The sequence below is a fragment of the Canis lupus genome, chromosome 13 (genome assembly GCF_003254725.2).
Source record: "Canis lupus dingo isolate Sandy chromosome 13, ASM325472v2, whole genome shotgun sequence".
Lineage (NCBI taxonomy): Eukaryota > Metazoa > Chordata > Mammalia > Carnivora > Canidae > Canis > Canis lupus.
The window spans coordinates 755,085-775,541 of NC_064255.1; the positions used below are offsets into that span (position 1 = coordinate 755,085).

Consider the following 20,457-nt stretch of genomic DNA (forward strand, 5'->3'; position numbering starts at 1 on the left):
GGCCACTGTCTGGGGGTCCCTTTGTCCCCCTTCTCAGGGTGTCTCTCCCTCCACCCCTCCACCCCTCCAGGATCTCCCTGGCCTGCAGGCCAGCCCAGGGGCAGGCCTTGATATGTGCCTGGAGCAGGTGGCTATATTTTAAGATCAGGGCTCAGACCTCTAAATAAACCATAAACACAGCCAGCTTCCCTGGTACAGAAGGAGAGAGACGGTTCTATTTCTCTTCAGCACAGTGGCTGGGAAATAAACAAGTGGCTCTGCCTGTCACATATACTTAACCCTCTGCAAAGACATCTGTCAGACACACAGAGCTCCTGCCTTAGCCTTTCTAAGAAATAACTGAGATGCCCCAAACTTGGGCTTCTCTTTGCAGCCTTTAAGTGCATTTTTCCTTCAAGGTAGGGCGGGCATGGGGGCTTGCCCTTGACCCCAGGCAAAACTAACAAGGGGCAGGTGTGAAATCTAAGCTGCCCGGTAGCTGGGGGGGGGGGGCAGGTTGGCAGGGGTCTGTGGGCCATGGGAGTGGACAAGAGAGTGGTGGAGACGGAGGAAGTGAAGGGGAATGGAAAGGAGGAAGCGGGCGGGGTGTAGAGCCACAATGAGTGAAAGCCCAGGGGGCCTGGGAAGAGCACAGGTAGAGTGGTCACAGGTGTGGAAGGAACAAAGAGAAACAAAAGGCAGAGGGGGACTCCCTCTTCATGAGCCCATGGAGCGAGATCTCCCACGGCCATAAAAGAAGAAGGAATGAGCAAGAACAAAACCAGAAAGGAAGAGAAGGAGGCAAGCAGGTAAATAAAGCAGGGGAGGGGGATCCCTGGGTGGCGCAGCGGTTTGGCGCCTGCCTTTGGCCCAGGGCGCGATCCTGGAGACCCGGGATCGAATCCCACGTCGGGCTCCCGGTGCATGGAGCCTGTTTCTCCCTCTGCCTATGTCTCTGCCTCTCTCTCTCTCTCTGTGTGACTATCATAAGAAAAAAAAAATAATAATAAAGCAGGGGAGGGAGGAGAACCCCAGAGTTACCAAACCCAAGCATTTCCTCCCCGCGGCAGGAGGGGGGGCTCCTAATTGGGCAGAAGATGATGTTTACACTGAGCTAAACCAGGGGGAGTCAGTAGTGAGGCCAAGGGAATGGGAGTGGTTGGGAATGGTGGCTGTGCTGCAGAAACCGCAGACATGTGGTGGTGAAGCAGAAGGGGGCCTGTGAGCTTTAGGGTGGCCAGAAGCCAGCAGCACGCAATGAGGATGGGAGAAGAAGGTCAGAGGGAGCTGCAGGGCACAGAAGGCCAGCCCAGCAGGTGCTGCTGTGAAGGACACCTGCAGCAGGGAAATCTCCCAGTCGCTCCTGCCCCCAAGGTGTGGGAGGGGGTGGAAAAGAAACAAAGAGGCAGCGATCACGCATGTTCTAAAACACACACACACACACACACACAGACTCAGCAAGGGCTGGCACACTCTCAGCAGCTTTCCCATGGGGATAAAGGAGACCCAGAGGCCTCCAGACTGTAAACCAGCCAAGTGTGGAGGGAGCCACGGACTTCAAATGATAGATCCAACAGACCTGAATAGGGGATGAGGTGTGCAGACTCCAAAGGCCAACCTGGACAGAAACAGAGATGGAGACAAAGACAACAAATACCAGATTCTCTTTCTCTCTCTCTCTCTCTCTCTCCCTCTCTGTCACTCACACACACACACACACACACACACACACACCTCTAAAGGCATCAGACACAAGAGAAAGGAAGCTCATGTGGCCCTCATCACCCTATTCTCCCCTCCCATATCTGCCTGCCTCCCTGGAGTTCCCTGCACTTGCAGATCCTGCAGGGATATGGCTGTGGAGCCCTCTCAGCAGGCAACACATCTGCACCCCCCCACACACACACATATCCAGAGGCAAGTAGCTGGCACAGGGACAGTCCCCTATAAGTGAGGCCAGGCTTAGATTCAGGAACTCCCACAAAAGGCCAGATCAAAGGTCTTCCCCCACTCTCCAGGGAATCTCAAAGCATTGGCGCTTCACAAAGCACTTGTATAGGTGGGTCCTCAGTGCCAGGCCCCCAGAAAGAAAGGATGTTTCTGTGCTGGCTTCCCTGTGGGTCCACAGCCACACCACAAAGGTTTTCCCCAGTACTTCTGACTGAGACTTGTAGCCCACTAGCTCCCTGCCAAGCTCACATCATGCACCAGTCTTTGCAAATGGGGTCTACGAAAAGGGCTGAACGACCAAGGGGGGAGGGTTCCCAGAGCTGTAGGTCCATTTCTCAACTCAAGCTCAAGCCCAACAGGCAGTGACTTAAGGAACAATCTTTGGGGACCAAGAGCTCAGATTTGGGCCACAAGTCTCCTGGGGAATGGGGACACAGATACTGAGCTCATCTACACTGGCCCATACCTGGATGGTTCCCATGGTGTCTACAGGCACACACTTCTCATTGTGTTTTACACAGACCCTGTCAGTCCCACTGAATGCTACACTATACAGCACACAGTCACCCATTGTGATGCATACACTGACATGCCCTATATCTCCTGTTCTGACATACTGTACACACCTCCTCACCCTTCACAGTTTCCATTTTTATCAGCACTGCACATGCAGACATTGAAAAATCCTACAGCCCTCAGACTTACACACACACACAGCCCCCACCATCCTTTAAAGCCTGCACACCACACCGGCCTGTGCACTATACACAGGGCGTCCACACAGAATTCCCCGAAAGAACCCTTTGCTCCCCAGGAGGTGGATCCCGCCCCTGGCAAGCTAAAATGAGCTGACCTCAGGCTTCCCTGCCCCTTTCTTCCCTCCCGCTGCCTTTCCCCAACGCCCACCCCCAGCTTCAGGAAACTTTCCATCAGATCCCTAAAAGGGGAAACCCGGGCTTCCTCGAGCCCTGCCCCCCCAGGCTCACGCAAGCTGCCCCCCCTTCCCCGGCTGGGCTCTCACCGGCACCCAGAGGGGAAAGGTCACCGTAGGCGGTCCCCTGCCTGCGCCCTGGGAGTGAACAGCTGTCACCGAGACCTAGGGGAGGTGCCGGCCCCGTGTCGCCGCAGGAGCGCAAAGGGGTCGCGGGGACGCTCGGGTCGAGCGTCGAGAAGCCGAGGCGGCGGCGGCGGCGGCGTCTCCCGGGCCCGGGGCGGCCGAGCCTGGCGCTGGGGCGCGTGGAGCTGTCCGTTCAGCACCGGCGCGCGGCGCCCCAGCCCCACTCCCGCTCCGGCTCCCGCGGGCGCGTGCGGCGCGGGCCGCTGCCTCCCTCGGGGGCCGAGGGGCACGCAGAGCGGGAGGAGGGGGCTCTGCGAGCTGCGGGGCCGCGCAGCCACCTGTGAGCCTCCCGCGACCACGAGCGGCGGCGGCATCTCCGGCTGGACGCGGCAGGAGACGCTTGGCGGACCCCGCCCGCCGGCCCGCCGGGCGCACACACACAGGCGCACACCCGGGCGCACCCGCGCGCACACGCACAGCCGGCCGCGGCGGCCGCGGCGATGCCGACAAGCAGGTCGGGGAAGTTTCCCGCCGGCCTCGGCCGCGGGCCCCCGTGCTCGCAGGTAAGCGCCTCCAGAACGCGTGGGGTGAGCCCTGGCAGCCCGCTGGGTAAGGCGCGGCGCACGCGGCCCCGGGGCACCGCGCCAGGCGGGCGGGGAGGCCCGGGGCGGGGAGTGAGGGGCTTCCGTCTTGAGGGCCGGACGCAGGGGATGCCAGGCTGCCCGCCCCCAGCCTGGGCTGGCGGACCCAGGCAGCGAACCCCCCCCCCGCCCCGGGGCTGCGCGCCGCCACCCCGCTCGGCCCAGCCCGGCCGTGCGCATCCCAGGGACAGTCCCGCCGGTCTGCGGCGGGCGGGCGGGGGCGTCTCCTCGGCCCGCCCACGCGCAAGGTCGGCTGCCTGCCCCCCGGGGCTCTCAGAGTAAAGCGGCCCACGGGACCCCCGCGGCGAGGGTGCAGGCGCGGCCACGCTCCTGGAATTCTACCCCCTCCTCCCGAGCCTTTCCTGGGGAAGGGGCCAAACCGCACGGGCCTCCCCCGTCCCGGAGCCCGCAGGCCTCGGATGCCCGCCCGGGGAGGGCTGAGCCGGCCGGGGACGCGCGGCGGAGAGGAGGGTCCCGGTCCCCGAGCGCCCCGCGCTCACGAGGCGTGACTCCCCCGCCCGCAGGTGTAGCGCCGCCGCGCGGCACGGGCGCCGGGAGCCTCCAGCATGACCCGCCGGAGCCCGTGGGACGCGAACGAGGCCAACGTCGAAGACGGGGAGATCCGCGTCAACGTAGGGGGCTTCCGGAGGCGGCTGCGCTCGCACACGCTGCTGCGCTTCCCGGAGACGCGCCTGGGCCGCCTGCTGCTCTGCCGCTCGCGCGAGGCCATCCTGGAGCTCTGCGACGACTACGACGACGCGCAGCGCGAGTTCTACTTCGACCGCAACCCCGAGCTGTTCCCCTACGTGCTGCACTTCTACCACACCGGCAAGCTGCACGTCATGGCGGAGCTGTGCGTCTTCTCCTTCAGCCAGGAGATCGAGTACTGGGGCATAAACGAGTTCTTCATCGACTCCTGCTGCAGCTACAGCTACCACGGCCGCAAAGTGGAGCCGGAGCAGGAGAAGTGGGACGAGCAGAGCGACCAGGAGAGCACCACGTCCTCCTTCGATGAGATCCTGGCTTTCTACAGCGACGCCTCCAAGTTCGATGGGCAGCCGCTGGGCAACTTCCGCAGGCAGCTGTGGCTGGCGCTGGACAACCCCGGCTACTCGGTCTTGAGCAGGATCTTCAGTGTCTTGTCTATCCTGGTGGTGCTGGGGTCCATCATCACCATGTGCCTGAATAGCCTGCCGGACTTCCAGATACCTGACAGCCAGGGCAACCCTGGAGAGGACCCCAGGTTCGAAATTGTGGAGCATTTCGGCATTGCCTGGTTCACGTTTGAGCTGGTGGCCAGGTTTGCTGTGGCCCCTGACTTCCTCAAGTTTTTCAAGAACGCCCTAAACCTCATTGACCTCATGTCCATCGTCCCCTTTTACATCACTCTGGTAGTGAATCTGGTGGTGGAGAGTACACCGACCTTGGCCAACTTGGGCAGGGTGGCCCAGGTCCTGAGGCTGATGAGGATTTTTCGCATCTTGAAGCTGGCTAGACACTCCACTGGCCTCCGCTCCCTGGGGGCCACCCTGAAATACAGCTACAAAGAAGTAGGGCTGCTCTTGCTCTATCTCTCTGTGGGGATTTCTATCTTCTCCGTTGTGGCCTACACCATTGAAAAGGAGGAGAATGAGGGCCTCACCACCATCCCCGCCTGCTGGTGGTGGGCCACCGTCAGTATGACCACTGTGGGATATGGGGATGTGGTCCCAGGAACTACGGCAGGGAAGCTGACCGCCTCTGCCTGCATCCTGGCAGGTATCCTGGTGGTGGTGCTGCCCATCACCTTGATCTTCAATAAGTTCTCCCACTTTTATCGGCGCCAAAAGCAACTTGAGAGTGCCATGCGGAGCTGTGACTTCGGAGATGGAATGAAGGAGGTCCCTTCCATCAATTTAAGGGACTACTATGCCCATAAAGTTAAATCCCTCATGGCAAGCCTGACGAATATGAGCAGGAGCTCACCAAGTGAACTAAGTTTAAATGATTCCCCACATTAGCTGAGAGGACTTGTCATCTTCAAACCCACACTGCTGAGTTGCCTCCTGTGCCTCTGGCACAGTTCAGGCACCTTGTGGTTATGGTGTAAGAAGTACGCCCAACCCTAAAGGGGAGAGATGCATGGGATATGCACCCCAGGTTGCTTTTACAAGTATTTAGAATCATTTTTAGAGGGTGTTGTGTCAGACACCATGCCTTTGCACCCTTCAATGAAATGACACTCACTGGTCTTTGCTTTGTGGGCATAAAATGTTCACCTTTCTGCCAGAGGAGTACCACCCAGAATGCTAATTTTTCTGTTTATTGTGTGCTCTACTCTAGTGCTCGTGGCCCAGTACTGTCTGTGAGTTGTTTGTGCTCTTGTCTCTGAGGTTGTCATGTGAGTTTTGTACAAAATGCTCCCACAAGTCCATCCAGTGAAAACACATCTGTGGGTTCAGCAAGAACGTGATGGGATTTTTGCTCAGTCAGGTGAAAACAAAATCTCAGTCCTTTAGCCACCGCTTTCATTTAGTTTTGTTACCAAAACAAAGAATGTGAAGTTAAGCACACATGACCGATGCAAGTCCGTGTGTTGTTTTTACAAATAATCTGTAGCTCTGTGGCTTGCATGGGCACACGGGTCACCTTTAGGATGATGTACACTGATGTTCATCTTGTAAATGTCGCCTTTAGAGAATGTGACTCAGTTAGACATGTAGTGATGATTGAAGTTTTCTTTTTGTTTTGTTTTGTTTTGTTTGTTTTGTTTGTTTTCCAAGAAGAGAAGCACTAGGGACAGGGCTTCAGCTAAATAGGCCAAATCGTGGGATATCTGAAGACCTTTCAAAGTCAGGCCTTCATCTTTCCAAGAGTGGCCATAGAGACATTTATTTCTGGCTGAGGTTCCTGCTCTAGGCCATTTGATGAAAGTTTGCTGTGTCTTAGATATACGCATGTTTCTTGAAATATTTATTTTTTAAGATGTTTAGAAATAAGGTCTTCTTGTCTTTCTCAACTAAAAAGAGGTTTACTGTCGTATTAGCTCCCTGAGGCAAACACTATTAGATCGCTAGCGAGGGCCGTAGCTTGGGAACTTTGTTGCCTCCTCTGGAAGCTCATAAAATGAGAGCCCCTTTATATCAGAGCAGAATTTACCTAGATCCTTTTGCTTCTAGGATACAGTATGTTATATGTGATGCTCTAATTGCCCTGCAGTTCCTGGTATGACAGGGAAACCCGGCAGTGTGGAAGAGTGTACTCAAAATATAGACATGCATGAATGAATCAAGTCTGTGTGGCTAACCCAGGACAGAAATACTGTAGTGCTTACTTTCATTTCAATGACCTTTTGGGAGAAGGTGGGTAGAGGCCAGGAGCAAAGAAAGAGTTGTAAAATAAAATATCATTACTTCATAAAATGTCATAGATAACTGCAAACTTCTTGAAAAGCTTACTGCTACTTAAAAGACCTTTCAATTTTTAAACTTGTGTTGAAAGTTGAGAACGCTTTCCTTCTCCACAATGCCCTCTTGCCCCTTCTTCAGTCAAACTAGCACACAACATGGTGAAGGGAACCTAGGGCAACTTTGTAACATAATTCTCTAGGTAATCAGGTGGTTCTTCAGGCGGCTTCCATTACTGTTTGGTCTTTGGAAGGGCTACTGAATCCAGGGGTGTAAGTGAGGAGTTAGGCAGGCTTTCTATCTAAGGTTTGGGCCTTCTCTAAAGACGTCCATTTTTAATCTTAGCTGGTTGAAGAAGATACATACCTCAGGATTCTGTCAGAAGGCTTTGTTACTTATGGTTGCTGTAGCTTCTACAAAGTGGGCAGTTGGTTGGATGAATGCACTAGTCCCTCACACCCTTGAGTCTCCAATTCAAATCCTCCCATGAGACTGGAGCCTCACAGGGGGCATAGAGGTGGCCGCCTCCTCGTGCCCGGGGGTCTACCATCCACATCTCTTTGCCAGAAGCATCAGAAAAGGTGAGATGACTTGGGGGCGACTGGCTTCCCAGTCAGAAGAGCAGGTTTGTTTTTTAGAGTTTGCACATGGTGTACATGGACCACCAGATTTGGCTCATGTTTCCAGCACTAGATGGCAGAGAATTTACAAAATTACCCCAGCTGCATGGAGGGCAGGTGATGGTACAAATTTGTGAGCACTGTTCAGTTTGTCAAGGATCATAGTTCTCAGGGCACTGAGCATGGTGTCCATGGTCACTGACCATAAAGCCTGTGAAAAGCTGAAACAAGGAAGGAGGCAGAATAACTCAGTCACTCTCATGAGTATTTTTTCAACAGGCAGGTCTTACCACCAAAAAAGAGACCGCTAGTGGTTACTCTTGACAGATGCGAAAGCTAAAAAACTGGACTTTCCGTTTTAGTAATGACTTGCATTTATTTGGTGCCTTTCACTGGGGGAATCCCAAAGTGCTTTAGAGACTGTCTTTTTAACATCTCTTGTACATATTTATGCACTTGTATAAAATATTGCTGTGTCCATCCTGGACCTTTAGTCACTTCTGAGAGTGAGAATGTCTTAATAGCATCGACTTCTCCAAGCTGTGGTTTCACATTAGAGGGAGAGAGAACAACCCAGCTGACTTGAACCCTGGAGTTAATTCCCACAAAGGGTGGTGCCTGAATGTGGCGTAGGGAGAAATAACCTTCCTTTCCTTCAAAGTACCACCAAGGTATGGAGTTCACAAGTGCTCTCAGTTGGGCTCTAACATCTTAAGTAGCTGTTTCTTCTGGTCTCTGAAACTAAACAGGGAGGATCAGGTGAATTTTATGCTTTGTCTCTGGAGTTAAGAATACAATTATGAGGTGACATCATTGGCCACCAGGCTGTCAGATTGACCCATAAGCCTCCTTTAGGGGGACACAATAGAAGCTTCAGATCACTTATTTCCAGCTGTGGCTTAAGAGCAACTTCAACTTTCAGCATTTGAATGTTGTTATTTTCAATGCCATTGGGACAAATGTATGGACCAGGGTCTTCTGACAACATATATGATGAGCATTTCAAAAGTGCCAGTTGGAAGTGACACTGTGTCTCTATTGCATGGATAATGGTTATAGATTTGTATTTGCTGCCAAACACCCTCATTTCCTGGGTTTGTTCCTGAGGAGAGGTGTGTTGTAATGCCGAGCTGATTTGTAGTTCCTAAGGTACTAACTGGTATTTAACATTTGGATTTGTTATTTCTACTTCTCTTAGTACTCAAATAATTGAACTACCTACTAATTCTTGCCTCATTTCAAAGAAATGATTTGTTCTGCACTTTGGGAGAGCAGCAATCTGTACTGGCTCTGTGTTATCTACTTGAAGGCTTAACTGGTATTTCTTGTATGTTTTAACAGCATGACTTGTTACAGAGTTGTAATTTTCAAAATTGAAAACGCTGTATTTGCGATGTCAGTTTTAACACTCATTAACACACTACTGTGCAAGCATTGAGATGGGCCCTGCTGAACCATTATGTCTGGTGGCTGAACATTAGTCTCCGTGCCTCGACTCAGGAATGAGGAGGAACGCTGACACACTCAGGACCCCAGCCCTGAAGACTGGATAGAAAAAGATTATTTATGCTTCCTTAAGGCACTTCAATTACATATGGAGTGGTAAACACAACAAGGGTGTTCAGCACTGAAGACCAGAGTTCCTGGGAGAGGCTGGGCTTTTTGAGCATTTGTTGGGAAAGAAGAGCTATTATTTTTTTGTGGGCACATGGAGGTGACACTCTATTCACCAGGACCTAGAACCTCCGGCCTGCTTTGTGGAAGGGATGGTCATTTATTCTTGGAACCCTGGTGAAAACAGACAGCCTTAGGATTTTCCCCTTCCATACTGCCTTGCTTGGTAGCACTGAGGGGCCTGCCAGCACCACTCCCACCCCTATCAGCTGCATTGTCCCTGCTGCTGTAGCACCTCCCCGATGGTGACGTGGGTCCTGGATAAGCTAAGTGCCCTGTGGTGTGAATATTGGGGATGCAAAGAACCAGCCCTCAGCACCTACTTAACTTGGTGGGGCCAAGTTAAGGTATTAGACCATGAGCTATTGCAAAGGCCACACTATACTATAGGAAGGTCACTGAGTTCTACTCCCGGTTTTGCCTTCAATTCTATGATCTCACGTACATCATCTGGCCTTTCTGAGGCTCATATCCCACTGCTACAAAGTGAGATGGTTGGATTAGATCATCCCTAAAGCCCTGGCCAGTTCTCCATCTCAATGTAAAACCCAGAATTTCTGCAGGCCTCTCCACTCCATATTACAGCAGTGAGCAGGTCCTGATGTCCTTAAGCAGAGAAGAGGGACTGCTCACAAACCTATGTGCTTTCATTTCTCTCTTTAGTCCCCAGCCACGAGAGCCGAGAGTTTCAGGAACAACAATACCAGGGAAATCTTTGGACTGGTGTCCATGCCAGGTGAATAGAGTTTAACATAAAGAACAAGTGTCTCCTTTGGGCTTTAAACTATTTATATATCTAATCCAAATTCCTGCTATCAAAAAAAAAATCATTGGACACAGAGGAAAATCACATTGATCCCATTTGGCCTCAGGGCTCTTTGCCATTGTGTGGGTAGTGTGTGCGGGTGTTCTCTTCTGCAAGACCTGCAGAACGGTGTGCAGCAGGCCGTGTGAACCTGTCTCCGGTCTCCTGGGGGTTCAGGAAAGGTGCTGCCCTGGGAAGGCTCTTGAGGCCACCGGGGTCCTTACATCCCACCACAGGGAGCAGAGTGCATGTTTCCCCTCCGACAGGCGTAGAAATGAATGTTTGGGGATATTCTGGGGCCAGGATGCCTTGCATCTTAAAAGGAAAAACAAACACCTCCTCTTGAGGGAAGAACTTAAATACACGCTCACGTGGCTTATTATCTCCTCTTATTTATCTCCTTTTAACTAGCACTTCTACCTGTGGACCTTGTCTGGGTGTTACATCCAATTGATACAATAGGTCTTGAAAATCTGCAGTTTCCTTCCCTCGGTGACCTCATTTGTCAATCTGATCATCTTCCTGGCTGAATTCTCCAAAGCAAGTGATTGTGTCTGCAGGTGACAAGCTGATGCTTTTTAGAAGAACATGGAGACAAATGAGGCCTCAGAGATGTGGCTCAGGAGAAAGATCCTCAACAGAAGAAAGGGGACAGTCATGCCTAAGAGGTAGTGCAAGCTCCTACAGAAGGAAGAAGAGATAGAAAGAAGCCAGGAAGAAAGAGGGAAAACACACGAGGGTACAGAGAGAGTGAAGGAAGATAAGGCAGGCAAAACAGGAGAAAGAGCAGAGAATTCGGGAGGAGAGGAGAGGAGAGGAGAGGCTAAGTTTGAATGGGTTACTGTAGGCCTTCTCCTGAATTCATTGGACTTCCTGTCAGTGTGGCCTGCTCTCAGCCTACCAGTGGCTTCCTGGGAGGTGAGGGGGGCTGGCTGCACCCCCACCTCCACCCGGGGGGCACCTGGCACCTCCACCTAAGAGGTGCACGGTCTGGTAGAATGGAGACGTGGAAGCTCCCGAAAGCGTTTCGGATGAAAAGGGGCGTGAGGCCACGGGGAGCGGCGCAGTAAATGTTTCCTGCGGGCGTCTGAGCGGCCTCCAGACGCAGGGACCCCCAGCCCAGCCCAGGAGGCCCCGCGGGCCAGCGGGGGGCGGGGGGCACAGCGGCGAGCAGTGGAGCTGCATTCCTTGGTCACCGGGTGGGACATGGGGCGAATCAGTGCCCGGAGAGCGCGACTGTCCGCGGGGAGGCCCGGGAGACCCGGCTGAGGGCAGATGTGCAGGCGGGGGGCTGCGTGGGTGCCCCCGAGGTGGGCTCTGGGCCTCGGCCTGGGTCAGTGACTGCACATGGGTCAGCTGGGCGTCCGGCGTGATGGGTGGCGGGGTCGATGGTGGTGCCCCCAGGAGAGACGGGAGCCCTTGGATCTGTCCCTGAGGTTGAGCCCTGCGGCCTGAGTGCCCGGGGATGACCGGAAGGGATGGAGGTATGTGTGGGGGTGCCCAGGGGAGTCTGGCCCTGGACTCCCCAGCTGAGACGTGGAGTTGGAGGCCCTGGGTGGGACAGCCCGGGAAGGTCCAGGAGAAGAACAGAAGAAGGGAAGGTCCCTGCACCAGAAGGGGCGCTGGGGCAAGTGAGGCCCCCTGGCCACCCTGGCTCTCCTCTGCCTGCCGCCTGGAGCTGCAGGCCTGGTTCCCTCTTACCCCTGAGACCCTGCGGGGGGCTGATCTCTGCCACCAGCCTCAGCTGTCCTTCATCCATTTCCTTGTTTTATCTCTGCCATCGGTGCCTGTTCCTCCCACTCTCTCCAAACTGCTTTTTGAAAGCTCACCAGTGCTCTGCTGATAGTCAAAATCACTGGCCTTTCCTCAGTTCTCAGGCTCCTCCACCCGCGTTCTACCCCATGGGCCAACCTTCACCTTCTTTGCACTCTCTCCTCTGTTGCTTTTTGGACAGTGCACATTGCTGCTTCTCTCAAGGGCTCTGCTTCTCCTTCTCACATTCCCACCAGGGGCTTTGTCCTCCTTCTGACCCTCTTGACCATTCATTTCCCCTGAGGTTCTGTCCTTAGCAGCCCGCAGTGCACTTCAGCCAGGCAGCAGGCTTGACCAGTGTGCACACGCCTTGCATTTGTCCTTGCCTGACCCCACATCACTTCTGAGCTCCCAGCACATCGCCTATGCATTTGGGTATCACCATGTCTGAAACTGGACTTCTTAGGGTCACGCAAGCTTCTCTTCCTCCCACCTTCTCCCTCACTTCTGGCAATGGAGACACAGTGCTCTCAGCCAGCCAGGTTGGAATTTTAGTCATCCTTGGATCTTCTTCACTTACTTAGACATTTTCTCACCATAGCAATCATTTCTTGACACCTGACTAATTGCTGAGCACCATATTAGACGTAAGGGAAGGAAATGTTAAGGGTATTGCTTATAGCTCTTAAGAAGTATAGACTTTAGAGGTACTTTATTTGTGCATTGAAATCATCTGGGGAGCTTTCAACAAAGTAGATTTCTGGGCATCACTCCATCTACAAAATCAGACTCTTGAGGGTGGGTCCCCAGGAATTTGTAATCTTAAAATGCTCCTGTGTGATTTTGAGGCAAGTGGTGTTCAGACCCCTCCGGAGAAACATTGACTCAGGGAGTCCCCTGACAGTCCTCCCCCTCCCCCTCATGCCCGGGCCTAGTGGGCACCAGGTCTTATCACTCCTTTCTTCACTGCATTTTGCACATTGGTCTCTTCATATTCACTCTAAAGACTTCCACCCCACTTCATTGCTCCTTAGCTCATGCGTTGCTCATTTCCAACAGACTCATCTCCAGGCTCTCACCACCAAGCCATCCTTCCCTGCAACCCAGGCTCATCTTTCCCTTCCTGTATCTTAGACTTACTGGTGACTATTGAAGACATAAGCACCACTGACATGAAGAGTCACAGCTGAGGAAGTGAAAAATCTGCATGGACAAAGAAAAGTACTCCTCTAGGAAGGAGTTGCCTTTCAATGAAGCAATGAGGGGCAGGTGATGGGGACATAGAGATTTGCAAGATCGAACATGAGAGTTGGTGGTACAAAGGGCTTGAATGTTGGGTGACCGAACTCACTACCTGTCCAGCATGACCAAACCTGAGTCCTAGACTCACGGTCTCCCAAAGAGGCGTGTGAGTCTGTCCAGCACTGAGTCGTCCCTGGACACCCAGGGATTATGGCATGAGGTAGGCAGACTGGGGTAATATGCTAGAAACGGAATTGGGGTTCTCCAGGAGGTTTTTCCACTCAAAACTCTTTTCGTCTCTTACATCTCCAAACATTTAAAGAATTCTGAGCTATTTTCAGACCTACTATGAAAAGAACTGAGGTGTTATCAGTCAGACACCAATCTAATCATTTCCTAAGAGGCAAGCTGGCATGACTCACTTTCGATCTGTCAGCTTTGTATTGGTTTTTCTGGCAAACTTTGTGGGTCTGCCAGGGCTGGCTGTAGCAGGAGCCACTGAATTGTAACCCACTGTGTTCAGGGTCCATTCTTACGAGGGCCACCGTCACAGGGTTGTAGCCTGCATTTCTCTTTGTGGAATATGCGGGAGGAGCAGAGAGAAACTGCAACACACAGAACTTAGGATGTCCCTAGGCTTCCCCCGCTTGCTAAGAGAGAAGCCAGACAGCTTTCTTTATGCCTCTCTCAGATTTAAGATTTGAGTATTGCTTTCAGATGAGGTGCTGGTAGAGCTGAGGGGGCCTGGAGGTAATTGTGGGTTCCTTCTCATGGCAGGTGAAGTCACTGGCTTCCACTCTGCCCTTCCCTCTGCCATGGAACTGGGAAATCAATGATGGGAGGCGTTTAAATATATTACTATGTAATCTGCCAATTTTAAAACATGAGATCACTGATTATTCAGTAGTCTCATTTTTTTAAAAAAGCCCTCTCATGTTAAAAAAAAAACAAACTAAAAATTGCAGTCAAATCAAAATATCTTACTGGCCTTCGCATTTACCTGAACTCCCCTTCGCCCACCATGGGAATATGTATGTAAATGTGTGTCAAAGCTTCAGAACTAGCAGATGCTCGGAGTCTTGATGCTAAAGGACTCATTTGAGCTGGTATTTCAGGGATGAGCTGATGCCTGGAAACTGGAATGTGCAGATGTCACATATTCAGAGAGACTGGAGTGCTGGCCTCAGCAAATGATGCCAAGAGAGGAACTGAGAGGCTGAGTTAAATCAACCAACGGCCATCATCTAACTGGGTGCAAAGCCGTTTGCCAAGTGCTGTGCTGAGGGCGATGGCAACATCTTCCACATGTGCCCTCCGCCCCTAATATTTTCATATGGGCACCATCAGGTGAAAAGTCACCTTGGATGGCCTTTCAAGAGCAGCTTTGAAATGTCACAGAGGGATGTGCGCCTGCACATGTGCATGTATCCATGTGTGTCTGTGGGTCTCTGTGTGAATCTGTGTGTCTGTGTGTCTGTCTATGGGTGTGCTTGCGCCCCTGTGTGTTTGTGAGTGTGGAGGGTGAAAAGGAGGTGGGTGCAGCTGCTCTCCAGGACTCCCAGAGACATTATTTTCATAGGCTTTGCCTGCATTCCGCCCAATTTAAATTACATTTTTCTGCAGCTAGTGCCTCTGCTTTATGTTTTACAGCAGCCAGTATTTTTTCTTCTCAGCTCTTATTGCAATTTATCATTTTTGTTCATTGGGTGATGCCTGTCATCCCCAGTAACTGGAAGATCCCCGGAAAGTTTATCTCCAGTGCTCAGTATAGTACCCAGCACAGAGCAAATGCTGATAAACAAGAAGTAAACCAAGGGCTGAGGGGCCAGCCTAAAGTGTGGAGTTCAAGTCCTCTCATTGGGAGTGATGCTAGAGAAATCGCAGGTTGCTGGGCAGTAGATCTGACTTGCCACCTAACTGAAGTGGGGTCGGGAGGCCTCATAACGGGCTTTCATTGAGTGGACATCCTTAGCAAAGCCCCCCAGGCTGCAGACCTGTGACATGTGGCTCAGGCAGTGCTACCAGTAAGAGTGGATGCACATTTCTGAATGAGCTCCGGGACTGAAGAGGGGCTGCCAAGACATTCCCACTGGGTAATGACTAGTGCATAAGCCTGTGTGCAGGGATCAATGCATAAGCACCCCATTCCTCTGGGGCAGGTCCAGTAGAGATCATCCACATTGTCAGGCTTTGGAGTGGAGGGCACTGGATGTGCCAGCTGTTGGGATGGCAGGTATCATTTTGTACTGGTTGGAGGGGCAGTCTTAACATGAATGTTTCACGACTGATCCTCCAACAAAAACCAGAACTCTGAAACTGAGCCCTTTACTTAGATATTTCTTCTTTGTGGCTAGCTAAGCAAAATGCAGGGTGTGTACTGAGTGGGCTCTGCAGTTCACCAACTCGGACACTGACGGAGCTGGTGAGGCATGTGCTACTGTGAACGTGTCACATACACTGGCTGAAGTGTTGGGCATGACACAGCACCTTTGTGGCCTTCAGAAGACAGGGGACACCTGATCTGGGCCTTACTGTGAGGAGGGGTGTCAGAGAGAAGAGCAGGTGCCAGGTTCCTGGGGGCAGGACCTCGGAGGTACAGCTGTGGTGAGCATACAGCCTACTCTGTTGGATGGGGACAGACCCAAGAGGGCTGAGCAGACAGGTGGGAAGCTGCCCGAGGTCTATGTAGGAGTGAGTCTTGGTGGGGAACTGGGAGGAATTCAGATCAGCTGTGGGGAAGGCCATGGCCAGAGGCTCTGAGAGCCCCCAGCTAGACTGGCAGGCTTAAGGCAAATTTATTCCATATTTAGCTTTATTTATTTAAATTGTGCCCCAAATATACATATCAAAAAGTTACCATTTTAAGTGTGTAGTTCAGTGGTGTTGAGTACATTCACATTGTTCTGCAACCATCACCACCATCCGTATCTCCAGAACTTTTTCATCTTGCGACACTAAGACTCCCACCCCTTAAACAATAACTCTCCATTCCTCTCCTCTCCCCAGGCCCTGGCCCCTAGTGAGTTCTGTGTTTGTTTTGTTTGTTTATACATGCAGGTAGAGTGGAGAAGGGAGTTCCCACACAGTACAGTGGAAAAACACTTGCGCAGATCTGTGTTAATACTTGAGGTCAGACTTTTCCTAGCTATGGGGACTTGGTTAAGTAACCTCATCTTTTGAACATCTGTCTTCTCAGCTAAAATATAAGGATGAGGATGAGGATGTTAATAGATAACACTACGAAGGGCTATTTGGAGAGCTTGATATGTATTCCTGCATTTAATTGTCCCAACATCCTATAAAACAGGTTCTATAATTATTCTCACTTTGTAGATGAGAATACTAAAGCAGGGAGTGGTTAACTAAGCAGCCCAAGGCTGTGCAAAACCTCTACCTTATAGAATATATTGGTCATGGAAAGAAAGTGCCAGGCACAGAGTCAGAAATATCATTTATTGCTTCCTTTTCCAGGAGTCCTGACCAGGTACAGTGTCTGTAGTCTGTGTACACTTGTGTAACAAGAGCTTCTTTATGCCAGGAAATGCATTTTATAGTCATTGACTCATTTAAGTCTTCACTACAACACTGGCGGGTAGATCATTTTTAAATGTATTTAAAAATTTTGCATTTTGAAAAAGTACCCATGTGTGGTAGCTCAGTTGTTTTAAGTGTTTGACTCTTGATCTCAGCTCAGGTCTCAATCCCAGAGTTGAGCTGAGCATGGAGCCTACTTTCAAAAAAAATAGAATTTTATGGGAAGCACTCCAGATTTATATTTCCAACTACCTTCAGGATGCCTGCAGGGGATATCTCTTAGGCATATAAAATTCAACATGTCTAAAACTGAACTCATGATCCTATCCCTCAAATCCACTCCTACTGAACTGTATCACTGTTTTGGGGTAGCCCAAGTTGGGGTTCTCAGGGCCATCTCTGACTCCTCACTGTTCTTTAACTCTCCAAATCCATTTAGCTAACTTGTTCCACTGGTTCAACCTCCCAAATAGTTCTTGGATTTGCCCTCTCCTCCTCATCACCAGTCCCATCAGCATTCAAGCCCTCATCCTCTTTCCCTGGATTAGCACAGAAATCTCTTCCTTCCCAGTTCTCCCAGGCCCCCAAAACATACAACCTGTTCTGTTAGCCCTCCACTCAGCTCTGTGATTACAGGTATATTTCTAGTTGAGGCATGGGTCACGTTCCAATCATCTGAAATCTCTGGTATGTGTCTACAACTCATTTAGTTGCCTGAATGTTTGCTGAAGGAACTGTCAGCACCAATGACATTACCAGTAACACTAGATCAAACCACTAATGTGCTGGTTTGGGGGAAGTCGTGAGAATAAAGACAAAGCAAGATTTCCAGCTGAATGCCTGAATGTGTCATTGAACTGACTGAGGATTCTTATTAGCTGATCGCAGGTCTGTCATCAGTCCTTGGATTGTATATATTAATCACACATATAGAAAATTTATAAAATATGAAATAGAACTGGTAGCAAAATACATAGTATTGCTCTGACTTTACTGCAAGCAGGTACATTTTTATTTTCTTACCACATCATCTTACCATTCAACATTCAGTTGAATGTTTCATTTTATAAAGCACTTTTTAGTATTATGGTTGGTTCCTCATGATGTGGTAAGCCTGAGAGTGTTCTGAGAAACATAAATATCCTTTATTCTTCGTACAGTTTTTTGTACCATTGACAACAGAATTAGAGTAACAAAAATTACACTGTCTCAGAGCTGAATAAAAAAAGATTGTTCCTTTTCTCATATTTATGTGGCATATATGTGATACAGCAGTCTGTTTTGTATGAATCAAAGGGTCTGGAACTCCAGACATGTGACCATTTTTACTGTGTAATAACAATAAAGCAGTTCATGTCTCCCCTTTTAGAAACTGGGGAAAATTCACTGAGGCCTTATAATATAGTTGGATACAGGGAATACAGTAGTATTTGTCACATGAATTTTCACATTCAATAGAATAATTATTTTGCTCAGGGGCAAAGTAAATGCTTCCTTAGGCTCCAAAGTCTTGGGTACTGAGTAATCTTGGTTTGGGAGATGACACAGATACAGTGTTGTGAATGTCAGGCCTTTCTCAGGAAAGCCATTTGTTTACAGCTCATTTCTCTGTCTGTATCTTTGTTCATTTATCCATTTACCTTCCTACGCAGCCATCCAGCAAATACTGAATGTCATTGGAGATGCAGTGGTGAGCAAAGTAGACAGGATCCGTGTCCTCGGGACACCTGGGTGGCTGGCTCAGTGGTTGGGTGCCTGCCTTCGGCTCAGGTTGTGATCCCAGGGTTCAGGATCGAGTCCCTCATCAGGCTCCCTGTATGGAGCCTGCTTCTCCTTCTGCCTGTGTCTCTGCCTCTCTCTTTCTCAGTCTGTGTCTCTCATGAATAAATAAATAAATCTTAAAAAAAAAAAAAGGATCCATGTCCTCATGGAGAGAAATAAAGGTATTTAATATCTAAAAGTTGGATTTCTAAGATTTCTTAGCCATTTGCCTAGATACAAAATTTAATTGTATTTCTTTTACTTGTGGTTCATTCATTATTCCACAAGCATTTATTAAACATTGCTACGTCAGGGCCTAAGCTGGTGCTACAGAGATTATGAAAACATGGGCCCAGTGCTGGCTCTTAGGCAGCTTAGGTGGTGAGATGGAGGGATAAGTAGATATGATAATGATACTATATGGAAAGTGCAATGATGGGGATCTATGGGCGTTCAGAGGACACATCCCCGATGAACTTTTTTTTAAAGATTATTTATTTATTTACTTATTTATTCATGAGAGACACAAAGAGAGAGGCAGAGACATAGGCAGAGGGAGAAGCAGTCTCCCTGCGGGGAGCACGAAGGGGGACTCCATTCCAGGACCCCAAGATCACAGCCTGAGCCGAAGGCAGATGCTCAACCACTGAGTCACCCAGGCACCTCTAATGAACTTTATTCTGCAAGTGATGGGAATCCATTGCATTCTGGATTGATGGTGCCAGCAAATGGGATGGGGGGAGTGATCTGAGGGGCTAAACCTGGGTCAAAGACCTGTTAAAGGGATGCTGCAATCATCCAGGCAGGAGATGATGAATGCTGTGGGGCAGTGGGGAGAGGATGGAAATGAAGACACAGATTCAAGAACTATTTGGAAGTCTCAATTGGCAGAGGGATGGTGTGGGTTGAAAGACAATGAAAATTCAAGGAATCCCAGGTTTCTAGCATTGGTGTTTGGACGATAGATGGTAGTGCCAATTGGATAGAAAATACAGAGGAATAGTATTTGGTAATGCTGAACTTGAACGTACGTGTGTGACATCAGGAACGCCTGGGTCTGGAGTTTGAAGAGGCAGCCTTGGGCTGAAGGCAGGATTTCAGGAGCCTTTAGCATATGGGTATTTACTGAACAGGGTGTGATGCCACTGACAAATACTAGAAACACCATACAAGACAGACCTGCAAAAGTCATCCCTGTGTTTACTCTGAGAGTATTGGTAATGAATATTGATGCTTTCCAATGGGTGCTGTTAGAGAGATACTTCTTACCTAGGTACTAGGTACTAAGAATGGTTAGGTTTCTTCTGAGCAACTGAGTATGCTTTTATCTTTTTCCACACCCAAAGTTTAAAATTTTTTATTTCATTATTATAACATAGTTAAATATAATGTATTCATTTTTTAAAGTTTACAGTTTAGTGGTTTGTAATATATTCATAGAGCTATGCAATCATTACCATAATCAATTTTAGAACATTGCTGTAACCCCTAAAAGAAACCTTATACCCATTATTTCTTTCCTTTTTATTGTTGAACCATCTGCCCTGGCATGGATATACCACACTTTATAGTCCAACACTGTCCAATAGATTTACAATGAGAACCACAAATGTGAGCCCATAGCTGATGTAATGTTAAATTTTCTAGTAGTTGTATTTTTAAAAAGTAAAGAGGAGGGGCAGCCCGGGTGGCTCAGCGGTTTAGCGCCACCTTCAGCCCAGGGCCTGATACTGGTGTCCCGGGATCGAGTCCCACGTCGGGCTCCCTGCATGGAGCCTGCTTCTCCCTCTGCCTGTGTCTCTGCCTCTCTCTCTCTCCTCTCTGTGTATTCTCATGAATAAATAAATAAAGTCTTTAAAAAAAAAAAAAAAAAAAGTAAAGAGGAACAGGTAAAATTAATTATAATAGGATATATTAACCCAGTATATCTAAAATATTATCATTTCAATATGTAATAAACATTAAAAATCATGAATGAGGTATTCCACATTTTGTTTTATACTAAGTCTTTGAAATACAATGTGTATTTTATAGTCAGGACTCATCTCAATGTGGA

The 20,457-nt window shown here is 49.8% G+C and overlaps 1 protein-coding gene across 1 annotated transcript; it reads left to right on the forward strand.

The window, feature by feature from the left end:
- The first annotated feature begins 3,434 nt into the window (after positions 1-3,434).
- Positions 3,435-19,910, forward strand: KCNS2 (potassium voltage-gated channel modifier subfamily S member 2). The gene is made up of 2 exons (XM_025450919.3): positions 3,435-3,549; positions 4,152-19,910. The coding sequence occupies exon 2, from the start codon at positions 4,194-4,196 to the stop codon at positions 5,625-5,627; it is 1,434 nt and encodes a 477-aa protein (XP_025306704.1). The 5' UTR covers positions 3,435-3,549; positions 4,152-4,193; the 3' UTR covers positions 5,628-19,910.
- The last annotated feature ends 547 nt before the right edge of the window (positions 19,911-20,457 follow it).